Source organism: Pocillopora damicornis, chromosome 10, assembly GCF_964200805.1.
Source record: "Pocillopora damicornis chromosome 10, jaPocDami1.2, whole genome shotgun sequence".
Classification (NCBI taxonomy): Eukaryota; Metazoa; Cnidaria; class Anthozoa; order Scleractinia; family Pocilloporidae; genus Pocillopora; species Pocillopora damicornis.
The window spans coordinates 18766405-18781801 of record NC_142679.1 but is presented as its reverse complement, the minus strand read 5'-3'; the positions used below and the strand labels follow the sequence as shown (position 1 = coordinate 18781801).

The 15397-nt window shown below is 39.1% G+C and overlaps 2 protein-coding genes and 1 long non-coding RNA gene across 3 annotated transcripts; 2 read left to right on the top strand and 1 right to left on the bottom strand.

Annotated features, from left to right (window-relative positions):
- The first annotated feature begins 2337 nt into the window (after positions 1-2337).
- Positions 2338-9912, top strand: LOC113664267 (uncharacterized). Its single transcript, XM_027179864.2, has 3 exons — positions 2338-2469; positions 6308-6624; positions 8565-9912. The coding sequence occupies exons 2-3, from the start codon at positions 6372-6374 to the stop codon at positions 9695-9697; spliced, it is 1386 nt and encodes a 461-aa protein (XP_027035665.2). The 5' UTR covers positions 2338-2469; positions 6308-6371; the 3' UTR covers positions 9698-9912.
- Positions 8139-9654, bottom strand: LOC149039249 (uncharacterized). The gene is made up of 2 exons (XR_016180186.1): positions 9328-9654; positions 8139-9251 (listed from the first exon to the last, which is right to left on the bottom strand). It is a non-coding gene; the product is annotated as an uncharacterized LOC149039249 (long non-coding RNA).
- A 1501-nt stretch (positions 9913-11413) lies between the features above and the next one.
- LOC149039248 (uncharacterized) lies at positions 11414-15256 on the top strand. Its single transcript, XM_089183874.1, has one exon. The coding sequence runs from the start codon at positions 12397-12399 to the stop codon at positions 14590-14592; it is 2196 nt and encodes a 731-aa protein (XP_089040000.1). The 5' UTR covers positions 11414-12396; the 3' UTR covers positions 14593-15256.
- Positions 15257-15397: the final 141 nt, after the last annotated feature.

The following is a 15397-nucleotide window of genomic DNA, read 5'->3' as shown; positions in this document are numbered from 1 at the left end:
AGCTTGTCGGGATCTGGGAACGAATCAGGGTTGCTGCGGTTACATAAGAATTTGCTTGCGTCAAGCATATAATCTTGGAGCTTGTGGCCAATCTATAATTAAAATATCCGGAATCACGAAGCAAAAAATTCCTTGATTCTAAATTATTTTTCCACATCAATATGTCAGAATTTGAAAATTCAACAATGTCGACGCCGTAAATCGGTTGAAACCGAAAACGTCCACAGATCACTGAGTTTGATTGTCATGTTTCTGATTAAACTTTTTTATGTTTAAATTTTTTTTGTTTCGGTTTTGGGTGTTTGTTTAATGTTTTCAATTTTTGATGTCTAGTTTCCGAAAAACAGGAAATACTTATAAGTTGTCGAAGTTTTGATTTTAAAAATTGGATTCGCCGAAAAACTACCTGAATCGACCAAGTGTTTACAGTGATATAGGAAATCAGAACCTATATCATAGAGCTCTTCATTAATAATGTTCAGTTCTTCCAGGGTAAAGCACAACTGGTGTTTAGTGAAACTGCAGTTTTGAGGTTCACTTTGACCACTTCTTTTCATTGTTTTTATCTGGATAAAATTGGAAAAACACCAACAAAACCGGAAAACTTATGTCTGGCGCCGAAGCTAACTGAAGTAAGATTGTTAAGATTGCTACGATCTTTAATTATATAGGATTGCTGATCCTGCATGCTTAAAGTTTAAACTGATAAAGTTCTTGATTGTTTCTGGCAAAAATGTTGTGTTGTTGTTGTTTGCATGATGGCAAAAGAGGAAAATAGACACTTCACACTGAGGATGGTGGTTAGTAAAGGTTAATGACAGTCTTGAGGACAGTAACCAATTACTTCGTATTGGTTAGAAAAAATGGGCTATGTACAGCATCGTCAAGATGTCTCCTTCGATTTCTCGCCTCGTGGAATTTTCCGAAATATAGAAGTAGATCGGAAATAACCAGTGAATATTGCTGTGTTAAGACACCGGTATAAGTGTCTATATGTTTCTTGTGCAGAAGACGATGTTCAGTTTGCGTGCAACTCAGCAGGAAACGGGCTTTACAAAAATATTGTAAGTGGAAATATAATAACTCTTTGTGTTTTGTAATTGGTCATGTAATGATCAACCACAGTAGCAGTAATTAAGCTCCAAATGGCTGTATGGATGTGTTACTGTAGAATCATTTTACAAAACCCTGAGAATTTTCTCTGATCCGGTTCAAAATTATCTCAAATTCTTAAAATTTATCTGCGACTCAAAAACGAAACAAGCTATCTCCTGTTTGAGAAGTTCCAAGTTGAAGTTTAAAGTGGAACCTACGATAGGATGTATATATTGGGCGAGTGCTTGAAAGGGGTTTACTCAGTAGGGGGCAAGTTTATGACGAGCCAAAGTCGGCGAGTTTTCTTTAGCTTGGAAGCAATTAAACTAACAAAGAGAAGTTTACCTACGCAGACAAAAATAAGCAGTTCGTGGCTATTACAAGCTTTCCTCTTCAGTTGTAGAAACAATGAACAGAATAGTTAAACATCAAAGGCTGTGTTAAGCGCGACTGTAGTGATTAGCAAAGGGTAAGTACATATCGAGCGGTGCATACGGAAGGGGTACGCTGAAAACAGTCAGGTCGTTTTACGGTCTGAAGGCACCTGGAAGAGTGCCAGACTGTCTGCCACCTTTTTCTCGACTGTTCGTTACAACGCTTTCTATTCATCCTGAGCGGCTGAACTGCATAAATATGGCCTCTTGCTGATGTAAATGAAACCAAAAGTAAACTGATCAGTGAATACGCGTGCGTAAGTTTCGATGTCTCATTCGTTTTCAATTCCTGAAGTATTCTACAGTTTTGGATGCGGTCCAACAAATATCGTAATTTGTCCATGACAAGCAGAGTAATTAATCACAGAAGGCTGAGGCAAACAATTGATCTGCGAGACGCTGATAAATCACAATTTTGTGATAATTAAGTTCAGCTATAATCTTATCATCCGGTTACTGCCAGGTTTGCTTTCCATGTTTGTTTTCGAGATCCGCTCTCTGAAAGCTTAGGGATATAATTTTCCATTTTCTATGGATCAGTGAGAAGAAAATTATGTACGAAGAAGATTTCATTGGCGGCAAACTGAAAATTAGACGATATGACGTATGAACAGACTATTATATGTAAACAGTTTAATATTTGCATGACATGCAGTTGCCTCTTGGCCAATGAAAAGTAAGAAGAATTGTATCAAATGATAATAGAAATTTAAGGGTGAAAGATGAAAAAAGTTATTGAAAAGGTATTCGAGGAATATCATGACTTGTCAGTAACAAGCATATTCGAATCGTTAACAAGTTAATAACTGATTTGCGTCACGATATTACGCTTTTCCTCGTCCACCAATTGTAAATTATATATTGAGGTGAATTACGCATACGTTTTGGTTGATTCTAACCGATGATCTATTGGAGGACAAACGTACAGATGACGTCAACGGTAACATCTTTTGCTTCTTTATCATATAAGACAAGTTAATTTCATGTTGCCGTGTGTCTGTTCTGTAATAGATCACAGATGAGGTCGCAGTGCAGCATGCGTTATTCAGATCAATATATATAATGAACAATTTTTTGCACCGTCATGTGCGATATTCGTCGCTCTTTCTTAGAGCAGTCCGCGCAACAGCCTTGAACTGATCTTGTTAAATGGCAGGGTTCAGTCGGCCAAACATGACTTACATGGCTGGCACGTGGTAAAAACACCTGTAAACAGCTTCTTCTCAACCACCGGTTTTTTATTTTGTCTATTTTTTTTTTTTTCACGGATCTGAACACCAGATATTCCGATAAGCCTTCCATCGCAAATCTTTCAGGTAAACATTTGGTGATCTTATTCCCATCTTGGTTTTACCGGAATTAGAACAAAGGCGCTGTGTCTTTTGATCGTCCCGAAGCAACATTTTTTTTTTGGTGATGGCAAACGCGGTTTCTGCTTGTCGGAAGGAAATTGAAGAACCAGGCTCTCAGGAAAAAGTCAACTCCGGTAATAAAAGCTAGGGACACGCCCATTCCGTTTTATTTCGTTGAAGTTGAAAAATTTGCTTTCTATTCGTATGTAAAAGCCGATGAGGATCTTCCATCAAAATATTTTTGCACAGCCAAATAAATAAAGAGAAAGAAAGTGATAGGTCACCAGAATCGTTGACGAGAAAGTGACGATTTACCAAAGGTGATCTTGGCCAAAAAGAGTATTGAAGGAGCTGCCAATTTCAGGTGGCTATCTTCGCTATGTTATGCGCAGTAAGGAGAAGCATAGCGTATTCCTCATTAATGATCTCCGTCTCTTTCCCAGAGCCTCCGGTATGCTCATCCACTGGTCGAGGTTACGAGGGCTCTGGGTGCGAGATTGTAATGACCTTCTACTCGACCTCGTTCCCAAGGTCTTCTCTCTCCTGCACTTTACCGAGGGAAGAAAAGAGGGGAGTTTAAACTGAGTACGAGGAGTCACTAAACGCTTAAGTTTGCCAGGAAATAAAGCTTTTTGTTTAAACCCAGCGTTATTCTTAAATTTTTGTTAAAAAATCGCGGCCTCTCGAGACGATGTCCATGCCTGTGTCGGCCATGTTGATTGATGAGTAATGCTTTCTCATACCTTTTTTTTTAAGACGATCTTTGCTAAGTGCCTAAGGCTCTGAGTCGATGGTGTTGTATATTACTATGTCGAACCACATCACTAAATTAATACGCAGGCTGTGATTAATCAGTTTGGTGTTAAAGTTAATGGTGTACCACACACTACAATTTAATGGTGTTTTGAAGATGAAATCCTTTCCTTTCTATCTATCGCCGAGGGTTGTTAACTTTGCTAGTGAATGAAGACCAAATTTTCTTTGAGTTTTCTTTGAGTTAACTGGTGTTGAAGATTAAACAGCGATTTCGAATCGACTCGTTCTGCTATCGACGTGCGCCAGTCTTATTGAAACCGTTCCGTGTGATTGAAAATATCTCCTCAACATATCAGACGCACTGCAGAGAGATAAAAGATATCGTACTTACCTCTCCTCGTCGGTCTGTGCAGTAATTTACGGATCCTCGTCTCAAACTCAAATATTAAGTTTTTTTTTGGCAAAAAACGGTTGCACAAAAAGAATCCCGGGAACGAGTTGGACTTCGGGTTGGACATGGAGTTGGACTCCAAGTTAAAGTTCGCGTCAAGAGTTTGAGAAAGAGTAGGAGTTTATACTTTTTGATTTATACTTCGAGTTAAAGTTCGGGATGGGCATCGAGTTTAAGTTCGATTTGGACCAGAGGTAAAGTTCAGGTGAAACTTCGTGTTGAATTGCCATAAAAATGCTATAAAAATGCCATAAACGAAAAAAAGAAAAAAAAACAAGGTGGAGAGGGTAGGGAACAGGGGCCCCCGCAAAAAGCAGCCATGTACCTAATTCTGGAATGTTCGCATCCCGGGGAGGATTTCCATGGCAAAGAAGCCGGGAGGCAGCTAAGGGACATCTCACCACTGACCTGTTGCTTTTGACAGGACAAAAACAGCTTCCTCGTCGTAAGATATGTTAAATTTCTCCCCTTATAGGTAAGGAACATCATCGAAGTATTACTTGTTAGAGCTCAGCTAATAGTGCCATACTCTCCTTCGCAGTCGCTCTCTGGAATATATCTTGGGGAGAACGTGGCGTGACATCCCATACCGCAGTCAATTGGCACCACATCCCGTGACATCCCATGCCGCAAAGAACTGCCGCGAGGGAGTCAATTAGCACCACAGCACAACGATATCACGAGGGTGGGAGGGTGATAGGTCTGTCAACACTTTTTACCATCATGGCACCTTGCGCTTTTTTAATTCACGAGAAAATTTACCCCTCTCATGCACCTGCTTCTACATGGATAGATTTCTCTTAGCGTAAGAGATAGGTATGGCTATCCTACAATTGCTTATTCCTGAATGAAAAATCGTTTCTTGAGAAGGAAGCTGATACTCCAGCGATAAATCATCATGAACTACTTTGATTACTATTTTGGAAAGTGACTCGAAGTCCAACTCGACTGCGACTCGAGCATGCCTCACTCCCACTTTGGGGTCCCGGACGTAGCACGTGCATGACGTGTTTTATTTTCTAGGAATAAGAAGGCGTTCCCTGCCCCCCCAAAATGTAAAAATTACGTAGTGTTTAGCAGGTGCATCTAAGGTCTTCTGAACTTATATCAAATGACCGAAAAGTGTCAGGAATAATCGGTAATCTTTAGCAGCACAACCCAATCTCGATTTTGCCCTTTCCTAATGAATAACATAAATGTGACTCAATGACTATGAAATAACCAAGACTGTCATACGCGCGCGCTCTCATTTGTTGTCAGTCGGTGTGTTTGGATGGGGTATGTAAAAATAGTTTGATGTGTTACATGGGCACACAATTTCGAGAAAAATTTTTTAAAAGCCAGCAACAGAAGATCCTCTGGAAAGTGACTCGAAGTCCAACTCAACTGCGAGTGCCATTTACTCAGCTTCACCTAAGACCTGGAGTGGTTGGGACAATCTTCGAAAGTCGTGCCGACACGAAACACAATCGAAGATTTATACAAATGTCTCTTATTTTCAAACCAAGGCCTTCATTATTGATGATTCAGTAAGGCTGTTCGTTCACCAGCGCATAGGTTTGATCCAAGGTGTTGAGCAACGCGATCCGGTGAGAGGTCTGGAATAGGGCTTGAACTGCTTAGTGCTAGATCCCGCCGGCCAGCTTTGCTCAAGACCAAATCTTACTCGCGAGCGAAGGAACGCTTTGCGCTGCAATGCTTAATACAAGAGCCAGCTCGCAAGTTACCCAAGCCTCCACTTGTGTTTACTCATGGTTATATAAAACCATGTGAGGGCGAAAAAAGTCGATCCGACTATCTCGTAAATGATAATATGCGAACAACAGTACTAGTGCGCTTCAGTGGCTAAAAAACACAATAAGTCTTTATTCCTGACTGCATGAAAGTTTTGTTTTAAAAACTTAAAAGAAAAGATTTACTCAGAATAGTCGCGAATTTCTCTATAGTTTTATTAACGTTAGAATTTGCTTCCTTCTTGCGAATGTGTTTCTTCTTGGTTTGAAATTTTGATTTAGTTCTTCACTTGAGTATTTTAAGTTAACCCAGTATGAGTTTGAAATCAGCCTTAACTCGAAGGTAGAGAGGATCTCGGTCTGATGGACACAAAAATATGACAATAATCCGCTTATTAGACCCTTAACAGCCCGGCTTGTGACGTCACACAGGACGGTCGCGGCATCCAACTACTTATGATCTCTACGTCTCAATTTTTTTTGCAGCTGTTGGCCGGAATTTCGCATCACTGTTTTCTTCTAGAGAATTCTTCTAAATTATAACCGCGCCATGGGGGTAACCTGTACGACTCATTATTTTCCTCAGTCGCTTCAGGAATCTGCCTCGTTGTCCTCAAAGCTCTACAAACCATTTCCGAAGAAAAAACGCAGTACTCGCGGCGGTGTAATTATGCAATTAACGGGGGAAGGACTAGCAAGTAGCATCCCTCCACGACACATCAACGACCTGATCTCTTCAGTTAGATATCATTATCAATACCAGTGTTCATTTGCCGCCCAGGATGACTCCGAACTTATTTACGGTGAGAAACGATACACAATATTTAATCACAGATTACATGGTTTAGATTAGAATGTTTCGAGCACATATGCACTTCAAATCCAAAAGGAGCGTTTCCATCAGTGACCAATGACAAAATTCAATATTGCATTTTGGATTTGACCATGTATATTATGTTGTGACGAGAATTGGAAGCCTGTTTAATTTTTAATTTGAAAAGATTGTGATAAACCGATTTTAAAATAACTGTTTCGCTGGTTTCTTTGGCAATATTTTGATACGCAGGTCAAGATCGTATTCAAGATTTTTTTTTATATAATTTTATAATGATTTGCTGCAGCCGTACTGTTTTACTTGCACCTGTACACACATAAATGAAAACAATATTTCCTTTTTATAAGAAATGACGGATTTTCGCCCGGTGTTTCGATCAAGAGACCAAAAAACTTTTTTCCATGAGATTAAAAAAGGAACTAACGGTCACTGAGCTTTCCTTTGAAATTTTGTGTGCGATAAACTTTGTAGATGAATCGATGAGGAAAATGGCGAAACGTAGGAGGGAATGTCTAGAATATATTTCAAAGACTGCGTGGATCAAAACGAAAGCAGAAGGTTTATCATAAATGCAAAAAAAAAAAAAAATTAAATTAAAAAAAAATAAAAAAAAAAATAAATGCAAACGGTGTACCTAATTTTCATTTTTGTCAATGTGTGATAATCAAAATAGACGAGCCGACTGATTCAAAGAGCGTTTGCTCTGCGAGGATGGATCGAAGGCACAATCTTAATTGTAAATCAGCTATTCTATCATGTTCTTAACAGTTTTGCATATGACAATAACAAGCCGCACGGTCATTAAAACTCGTTCATGCATCGGTGTCAGCTGAAATCTAATTTTTCATCCTTTCGCAAGATAGGTGGCACAATAATGTAAGGATCATTTAGCTCCGCGGCCAACCCGCCCTGTCAAATTAGTAGATAATTAAAACGGGGCTGCTCTATCTGAATACTCGAGAAAATAACCATGTAACCAAGTAACCGTACAAAAGGCTCTCTTGTTTATGGCGGGGCCTTACCTATTCGGGATGGGCGTCGTTTCGCCATTGTAGACTATTGTGATCTAATGGACAAAAAAGCGAAAAGTAAAAACATTAGAAATCAGTCAATCGGTCATTACCTATCGCCTGGGGGGTAGGGTGGGGTTTGAAGGATTTTATCTTTTGGGATGGGGATTAAATGGTTTTCAGGGGGGACGGAACGGGGATTACATGTCACTAACAGAATATAAATGGAGGACAATAGAAAATTTAAGAATATTACGTAGCCTCGGGAGGGTTAGATAAATTTTGTTGCGACACAACTAAAATCCTTCAACCCCCCACTCTCTCAAGTAATTACTGTTTTTCCAGTTGAAGCGAAAAAAAAAACTGTTTATATTCGATGTGGTTGGCGCAGCTAATATTTCGTAGTTCTTGGCTGCACTATATTTTGGCTGCTCTTAACAGTGTTTTTTTTCAGACACAATGGAGAATTAGATATATTTCATTACGGTATACCGTTTCTTTATCAGTCTTTTATCCTTGCTGCTGGCTAATATACATTCAAATGATAGCAGATAAATGTTGTATACACGAGATATTTTGTTTTCTTAGCTATTAGCGTAATATCATCACTGAATTGAAATTACTTGTTAACTGTAATACCTAATAGAGACACTGACTAGTCTCAGAACTTTTGAAATTTTTTCAACAGTATTTAAATCTACTTCAATATTCATTTCTCTACCACAGTGTTTCACTTCAATGGAAGCTGGGACTTTTAAGTACGTGAATATTCACAACTCAAACTAGGTCCAAAATGTTGCTAATTGTAATCCAATAGATCATTAGTAAGAATACATATGTATATCAAAATGCATGAATAATTCAGCTTATTATTTAATATTATATGTCTCTTTCCTAGGAGTTGTGGTGGAGCCAACATCTCACCTGGCTAAACATCCGACCTATACTTCGCGCACGTGCACATGGGACTTGGCATCCTCACCCTCGACGGCTATTACCAAATATCATTGCGCATTAACTTCTGGTCCTTGGTCGATCTCGCCGAATGGGCAACAATTGTGCTGCTTAGCCATGAAACAGGGCGTACACGAAGAGGAAGATCTTTTCTTGTCGAGGTACGACTCTACACCGCAGAAATGTACTCCTTGTAACATCCCAGGAAGTTTGTCGGAATATCGACGGATTTATCCCCAGGAATGTCCGTACTCACACGATGGGAACACGATTGCTTCAATTCGCGTTGTTGCCGGAGCTCTCCAATTGGCAATCACTGCTGCGCGTAACGGAAAGACCATTTGTAGTGAAAGAGTCAGCAAAGTTTGCTTTGGTTTTCGTGGTGCTGTCGTTAATTGCGCGTTCTCTCCAAACGACCGCCTTCTTGCAGTTACTTCCTCGTACGGACAAGTATATTTATTGAACTCTACCAGGTTAACACGGGTGAACAGTTTAGATTGTGTGTCTATTCTGTCTCCCTACAAAGTTTCAGAACTTGCCAATGGAAACCCGGAAGACTTCGTCACGTATTCCGTTTGCGTGTTTGATCCACGTTTCCCTTTCCAAGAGTTCGTCACTTGCGTCCTGTACGCTGGGATAGTAAAGATATGGCAAATGTCATGTTGTGATAAAAAAGATTCAGAGATTCAAAACAGACACACGCTAACCTTCAAAAAGCTATTAAATGTGGTTAGGTATTCTCCCAATGGAACGATTTTAGCTGTGGGAGGAAAAGATGGGACCATTTCTTGTATAAATGTTGATGATGGAACCGTGAGCTTTGTTCTTGATGTCACACAACAGCCACCAGAATTCCACAGTGCTGCAGATGTTTTTCACGTGGCATTCACGCAGAGTGGAGAGCAACTCGCTGCAAGTTACAGCGATGGTTATATACGAATTTGGCAACTGCCGATAGTTTTTGATTTGAAGTTGCTTTGTCGACTAGTGGTTAATGCATGCGTCCCACCCAACAAAGTTCTCCAGCTTCCACTGCCTCTGAGACTTCAAAAATTCCTTCTAAACATAAATTTTTAATGGTTGTGGGGGAACGTCACACAAGTTTGGCGTGCGAACTAATGATCCCATGAACACGCAAACCGCTTGAAGAGCGAGAAAACGTGAACGACTATCTCACGATTAGTATAAAGCTTTGATTGGTTGAGTAAGATTGGTTGAAAGTAGCTAAGCTAACCATACAATTAAAATCTGAAGAGAAACCTGCTTTTAAAATAAATAGATACAGAATCAGACATAAATGAATTGTTAGTTGTCTCGATCATGTCCCCATTTTATAGAGTTGGGTCCCAGATCATCATCAAATAATTATCTTAAATCTATAATCACAAGAAATAAGTTCAGCGCAAAACCTTACGCAAGAGAACGCAATTCCTCTCTCATGCCACCAAGTTTGTTTCAGGATGTATTTTTATTCGAAGTACACTCACTCCCTTAGTGTGAAGGGAGACGTCGATAGAAACTTTTTAACACTAACTCCTACTGCTCAAGCTTTATCATTTCTTAAGGGAAACGTTTTGAAACTACCTTAGAGAAAGTTGCTATGCAACTGTCGCTCAACATACATAAGTCAGATATAGAAAATTGTAAAAAAAAAAAAAACAAAAGGAAAACAAAAAGAAAAAAAAGTATTATTAAGATAATACTTTTTGTCTTTTGTCTTTCTATATGATAAATGTTAAAAAATTTTCTCGTGCTCTTTCTCTATTTTTTTATTTCAATAACTGGAAAGGCACAAACTACTTCACTGCGCGCGGTTCTTCCCGTAACATTTCACCGAAATCGCATGACAATTCTCGTACAATAATTTTATAATTAATTTGATAACAAGTAGTTTTAGAAAATCCTGGTAGCCTTTTATTCCCCTCCTGACCTGAGTCAAGCTTTTTAAATTGTAAAAATACCCCTCTGCGCCCAATTGTAGTAAAGTCGACACAGAGGCGTGACATGTAAAATACTCCTAAAAGGCTTTGAAGACGAACAGAAAAACACACCATACAGCAGATTGTTGGGTTATTACCTTCAAACTTCGAAAAAAGGTTTTGGGACAACCAACTCAAACCGAATTTGCACCGCATTGAAACAAAACTGCCGCAGTGAATCTCTTAGCCACCCTTCCCCCCCCCCTACTTCGTGCAAAAATATTAGGACCCATAGGACCCCATAGAAGCCCCCTTGCCCATCCCACCCCCCCCAAAAAAAGCAAGAGTAGAATGGTGGATGGATGGATGTCCTTCATTGCAATATTTTAGCAAGAAAATTGAAGAGTTTTTCTCTTGGGAAATTTAAGTTTAGGCCTCACGGAAAGATACCCCACCCATGGAAACCGTAACCCCCTGAAATCTCAGACATGCGTAGATTACATTACTTTGTAACACTGCCTGATAAAAGGAACGCGGGCTCATGCCGAGGGTTGTTTACATCAAAGTTGCAGATTTGTGTTAATTAATTGCCGGCCGACTCGCTGACGAGAACTCCTGATGGCTCGTAAAAGACCTCACGGCAGCCAGTTTTCTGGTAAAAATCAGCCACCAGCCAAAAAGAAGCTGAGAAAACATGAAGATTATTTTGAAAAAGTTGAAAAAAAAAGCGTTGCGGTGCAAGTTTGCAACTTTTTGAGTGAAGAAAAAATCGATCGATTCAAGAGAGAGAGTGCAAGAGTTTGAGGTCTGAAAACGCCAATTTAAAAGAGTCAAAACCTTACGACGCAGTATAGGCAAGTGATATTATTTCAGGAGGGAATGGAAATGCAGACTTGCAAATGTCTAAGAATAATACCGCAGATTGCCTGAGCCACGAACTACGGTGAATGATTTTCATTCCCATTCTGAATTCTCGGCGGTTTTAACTTACGCGATCGCTAATGACACTATTTTAAGAGGATTTTAATCATAAACCGATAATACTCCCACCGAACAGAAGCAAAAAAAGAAACTCGAAAATAAAGACAAAGTAGTCGATATGGCTGCATGGTCAGTATTTTCAGGCTTTTTCTTGCTTAACTATTTGGAGCGGCGATTAACGCAAGGGAGGTAGTACGCGCACTCAAAAGCGAAAAAATTAAACTGCGGACTAGATTCCCTCTAAAGGTTCGTACCTAAGAAAAGAAATGTACAGAGAAGTTAATTTTTTCGGTCAGCAGATCATAAGGACGCGTATCTTTGAGTGTCACACGGTATCGAGAGTTTTACGAGTGAAGTTTTGAGGCTTGTGTTAGAAGTTTTTATCAACATGAGCAAAATTATCTGCGCACGGACCACCGTGGAAACACAATAGTTTCAATTATTCAACCTTGCAATTGTGATAACAATGTTTTTGCCAAATTTAAACTACACATTCCAAATATACCTGGTCGATAAGATTTCTGGCAGGACATTTTTACTTTGTATTCTGTTTCAATACTCTATCATGTGAAATCAGTTACATATAACTAATTTTTATTGTGTCACCTTTTCATAATTTCAGTATTTGTAAAAGGAAGGAACATCCAATTGAAAAAGGACGTGTTGAGGCTTCAAACTCAACTTAAAAAGTGTCAAAAAAATCTGACGTCTACTGAAAAAAAGGAAAAACAAGTCAGACACAAGCTAAGGGGGACAAGATCTTCTTCCTCAAAGCTAAAACAGAAATTACAGGGCAACAGTGAAATTGCCAAAAAGGGGTATTCCCTTGTGGAGACATTTGCCCATGGTCACAATGGACACAACCAAAGGACCTTGATGTTTATGGCTTGTGTCAGATACATGCAACATGCATCTTTGTTATCATATCAAAAGACACCTGTAGCATTACATCTGATTTTCAATATTTTGTTCAATTGTAGCCCCCCAACAAACTTCATTGTCTCCCCAACTACACTTTCTGACTGGAATGTTCTCCTAGGTGAAGCCGACAAACTAATTTTACACAAGCGCTTTTCAAATTCCAAGTATGATTTTCATCTCTGGAGTGATGACTCCCACAAAGGAGGAGAGGAGAGGCATATAGTGGGTGTTCACACCTGGTGTCCCTTAGAGAGCAAGCCAAGAGCTTATGTCCTTGCAAACAGCCTAACAGCAAGTGGGTCTGGAAAACACCAGTCTGATGTAGATTACCACGTTGTAAAAAATGAATATGATATTACCAATGTTTCAGGGTTGGTTGGGGACAATGCCTCTACCCAAAAGGGAAAAGTAAACGGTCTTTTAGCTAACAATGCCAGAAGTTTTGGAAAAGAGATGTTTTTTGTAGGATGCTACCCACATGTACTAAACATTATGCTGAGAAGAATGTGCCAGGCCGGGTTTGGGGCCAAGGGTGACATGAGCAACCCCCATGTTTTACAATTACTCTATAAAATATCTTGGCTCCATCATGAGTGTCCAAGCCAATACAAAGTTATGTATGTTTCTCTTGGTATTCTAAGTAAAGAGCCACCCCTTCCCCAGACATTCATAGACACAAGGTGGACATATTATCATGAAACTCTCCAGTGGTATCTCAAGTATGGAAAAGCTTGTTTACAGCTCGCTGAGTGTCTCCTTGAAAGATTGCCAAAATCAGATAGCCACCATACTATTTGGCAAGATGTCATTAAGCTGAGCTCCAGTCCTATGATTCAAGTTGAAATCAAGTTTTTGTTTGAATTCCTCGATAAGTTTATCATCCCATCTCTGAATACATCCCAAGCTAGTGATGCAGAACTTGGATTCTCCAGTGGTTACCTAGCAAGGTTATGGCCAGCAACTGTTCTGAAGCACCATGAAACTTTAAGTAAAATGTTGATGTCTCCTGCAGAATATTTTCCTTTAACATCACAACAGGTGAAGATGTCATTGAAGGACCCAGCAGCTATCAACCATTTTCAGAAACAAGTGCAGAGGCCAATGTTACAAGAAGCAATTAAAGTAATCAAAGATCATGGAGCAGAGTGGTTAACTTTTCCCAAGTTGTTTGGAATGGGAGCTGATCAGAGATACCAAAGTCCTTTCTGGCATTCAGTTTTAAAGCTTCTTGAAATTCCAGTCAGATCTGAAAATCAACAAGAAAAGTCAGTGAACAATTTCTTTCATGTACATGGACAGAACATTCTAACATTGGTGTCTAAGGATAGAGTTGGATTGATTAAATGGGCCACTCTTTGGAAATTGATGGAACCACAATTGCTCAGTGAGATCAAAGAAATTGCTTCATCACCACACAGCTCACTCATAAGTAAAGAAGCCACTCCAAACCTGTTTGAGTTCTATGCCAAGCACATTTTCAGTCTTCCAGTTAACAATGTTCTTGCTGAAAGACAGTTCAACCTCTCTCAACTGTATCTTAATGATAACATGTCAGAGTTATCAAAACAGGCCTCCATCACATTTGTTGAAAATATTCTGCATAGTGGAAAAACCAACACCAGGACCACAGAAGCAGCACGTGAAGTTCACGAAGAAAGAATGAAAGAATATACCCAAATGCTCACCACAGACGTTTTGCAAGAGGCAAGAAAGAACCTAAACAAGATTACAGAAAACTGCACACATGGGCCACTTACTGCAAAGGATGTTTACCCTAGAGCTTGGGTAGAAAAGAAAGTAAACAATAACTTACCAGAAACAATTCAGTCACTAAAAGCAGATGGTCGCAAGCTTAAACTTCAATGGAAGGCTTCTGCCAAGGGAACATCTGCACTGGAGGGACAGAGGTCATTCAACCCAACAGTAATTGAGGGAGTTACCTGTACACCTGATGGACAAGTTCCAAGACTCATGCAGCTAGCGGCACTAAAGGTGTGGAACTATGGGGAGGAGCTACCAATTTATGATCTACCAAGAGAATGCCAGTTGTGTCTACAAAATCTTCCAAATGTCTTCCAGCCTCCAACTACTCATCTTTTCACGTCCCACATGTCTGAACATGTTACACTGTTGCCTGCACATGAAGAATAGAGTAGTCATGAGGGGTGGCTCAGTAATTTTTAAATGTTTTAGATTTGTACATATAAGAATTGATTTCACCGACCACACTGCATGAAATAAATATATCTCAGCATGTATGCATTTTTACACACAGAGATGCATCTAATAATTGATTAATGTTTCAACACAACATGTTAGAATTAACCTGGTAAAAGCATGTTGTATATGCCATGTTTACTAAGTAAAGTGAACATAGCTTAATATCTTAGTATATGTACATGTAGCATGTTAGCTTTTTGGTTTACAATATTGCAACTGGTTTTACAGGGTAAAAGTGAAGTGCATGGTGCCAAAGTTGAGACATGCATGTACAATCATGTTGTATTGGATCTTGAATTAAATGAATTGAATATTACATTCAAAATGAACAGTAGGTGTATGAAGCTATGATGTATCTGATTTTAAATTGTTATGTATGACTGTAGCTTTGTAGAATATTGAACAAACACTGAATTGCTGTCACTAAATTTCAGCAGTTTAAGAACATAATAAATGTAATACTTAACTACATGTAGATTATATCATTATACTGTTGCACATGTACAACTTAACATATCACTAGCAGTATGTAACTTTTAATGTGATAAGAACATGACTCGTGTATAAATTACTGTAATAAATTAGAGTGGAACACTGGATCTGTTAAAAATGTGCCAAGTTTATTATCCTGTCTTTCCTTATTCTGTGTAAAAGATAAGTAATACCATTCTGACCCGTAATTAATCCTCTCTCCCCTTTAAACGTTTTTCTTCTACAATTAAATATATCTACATCA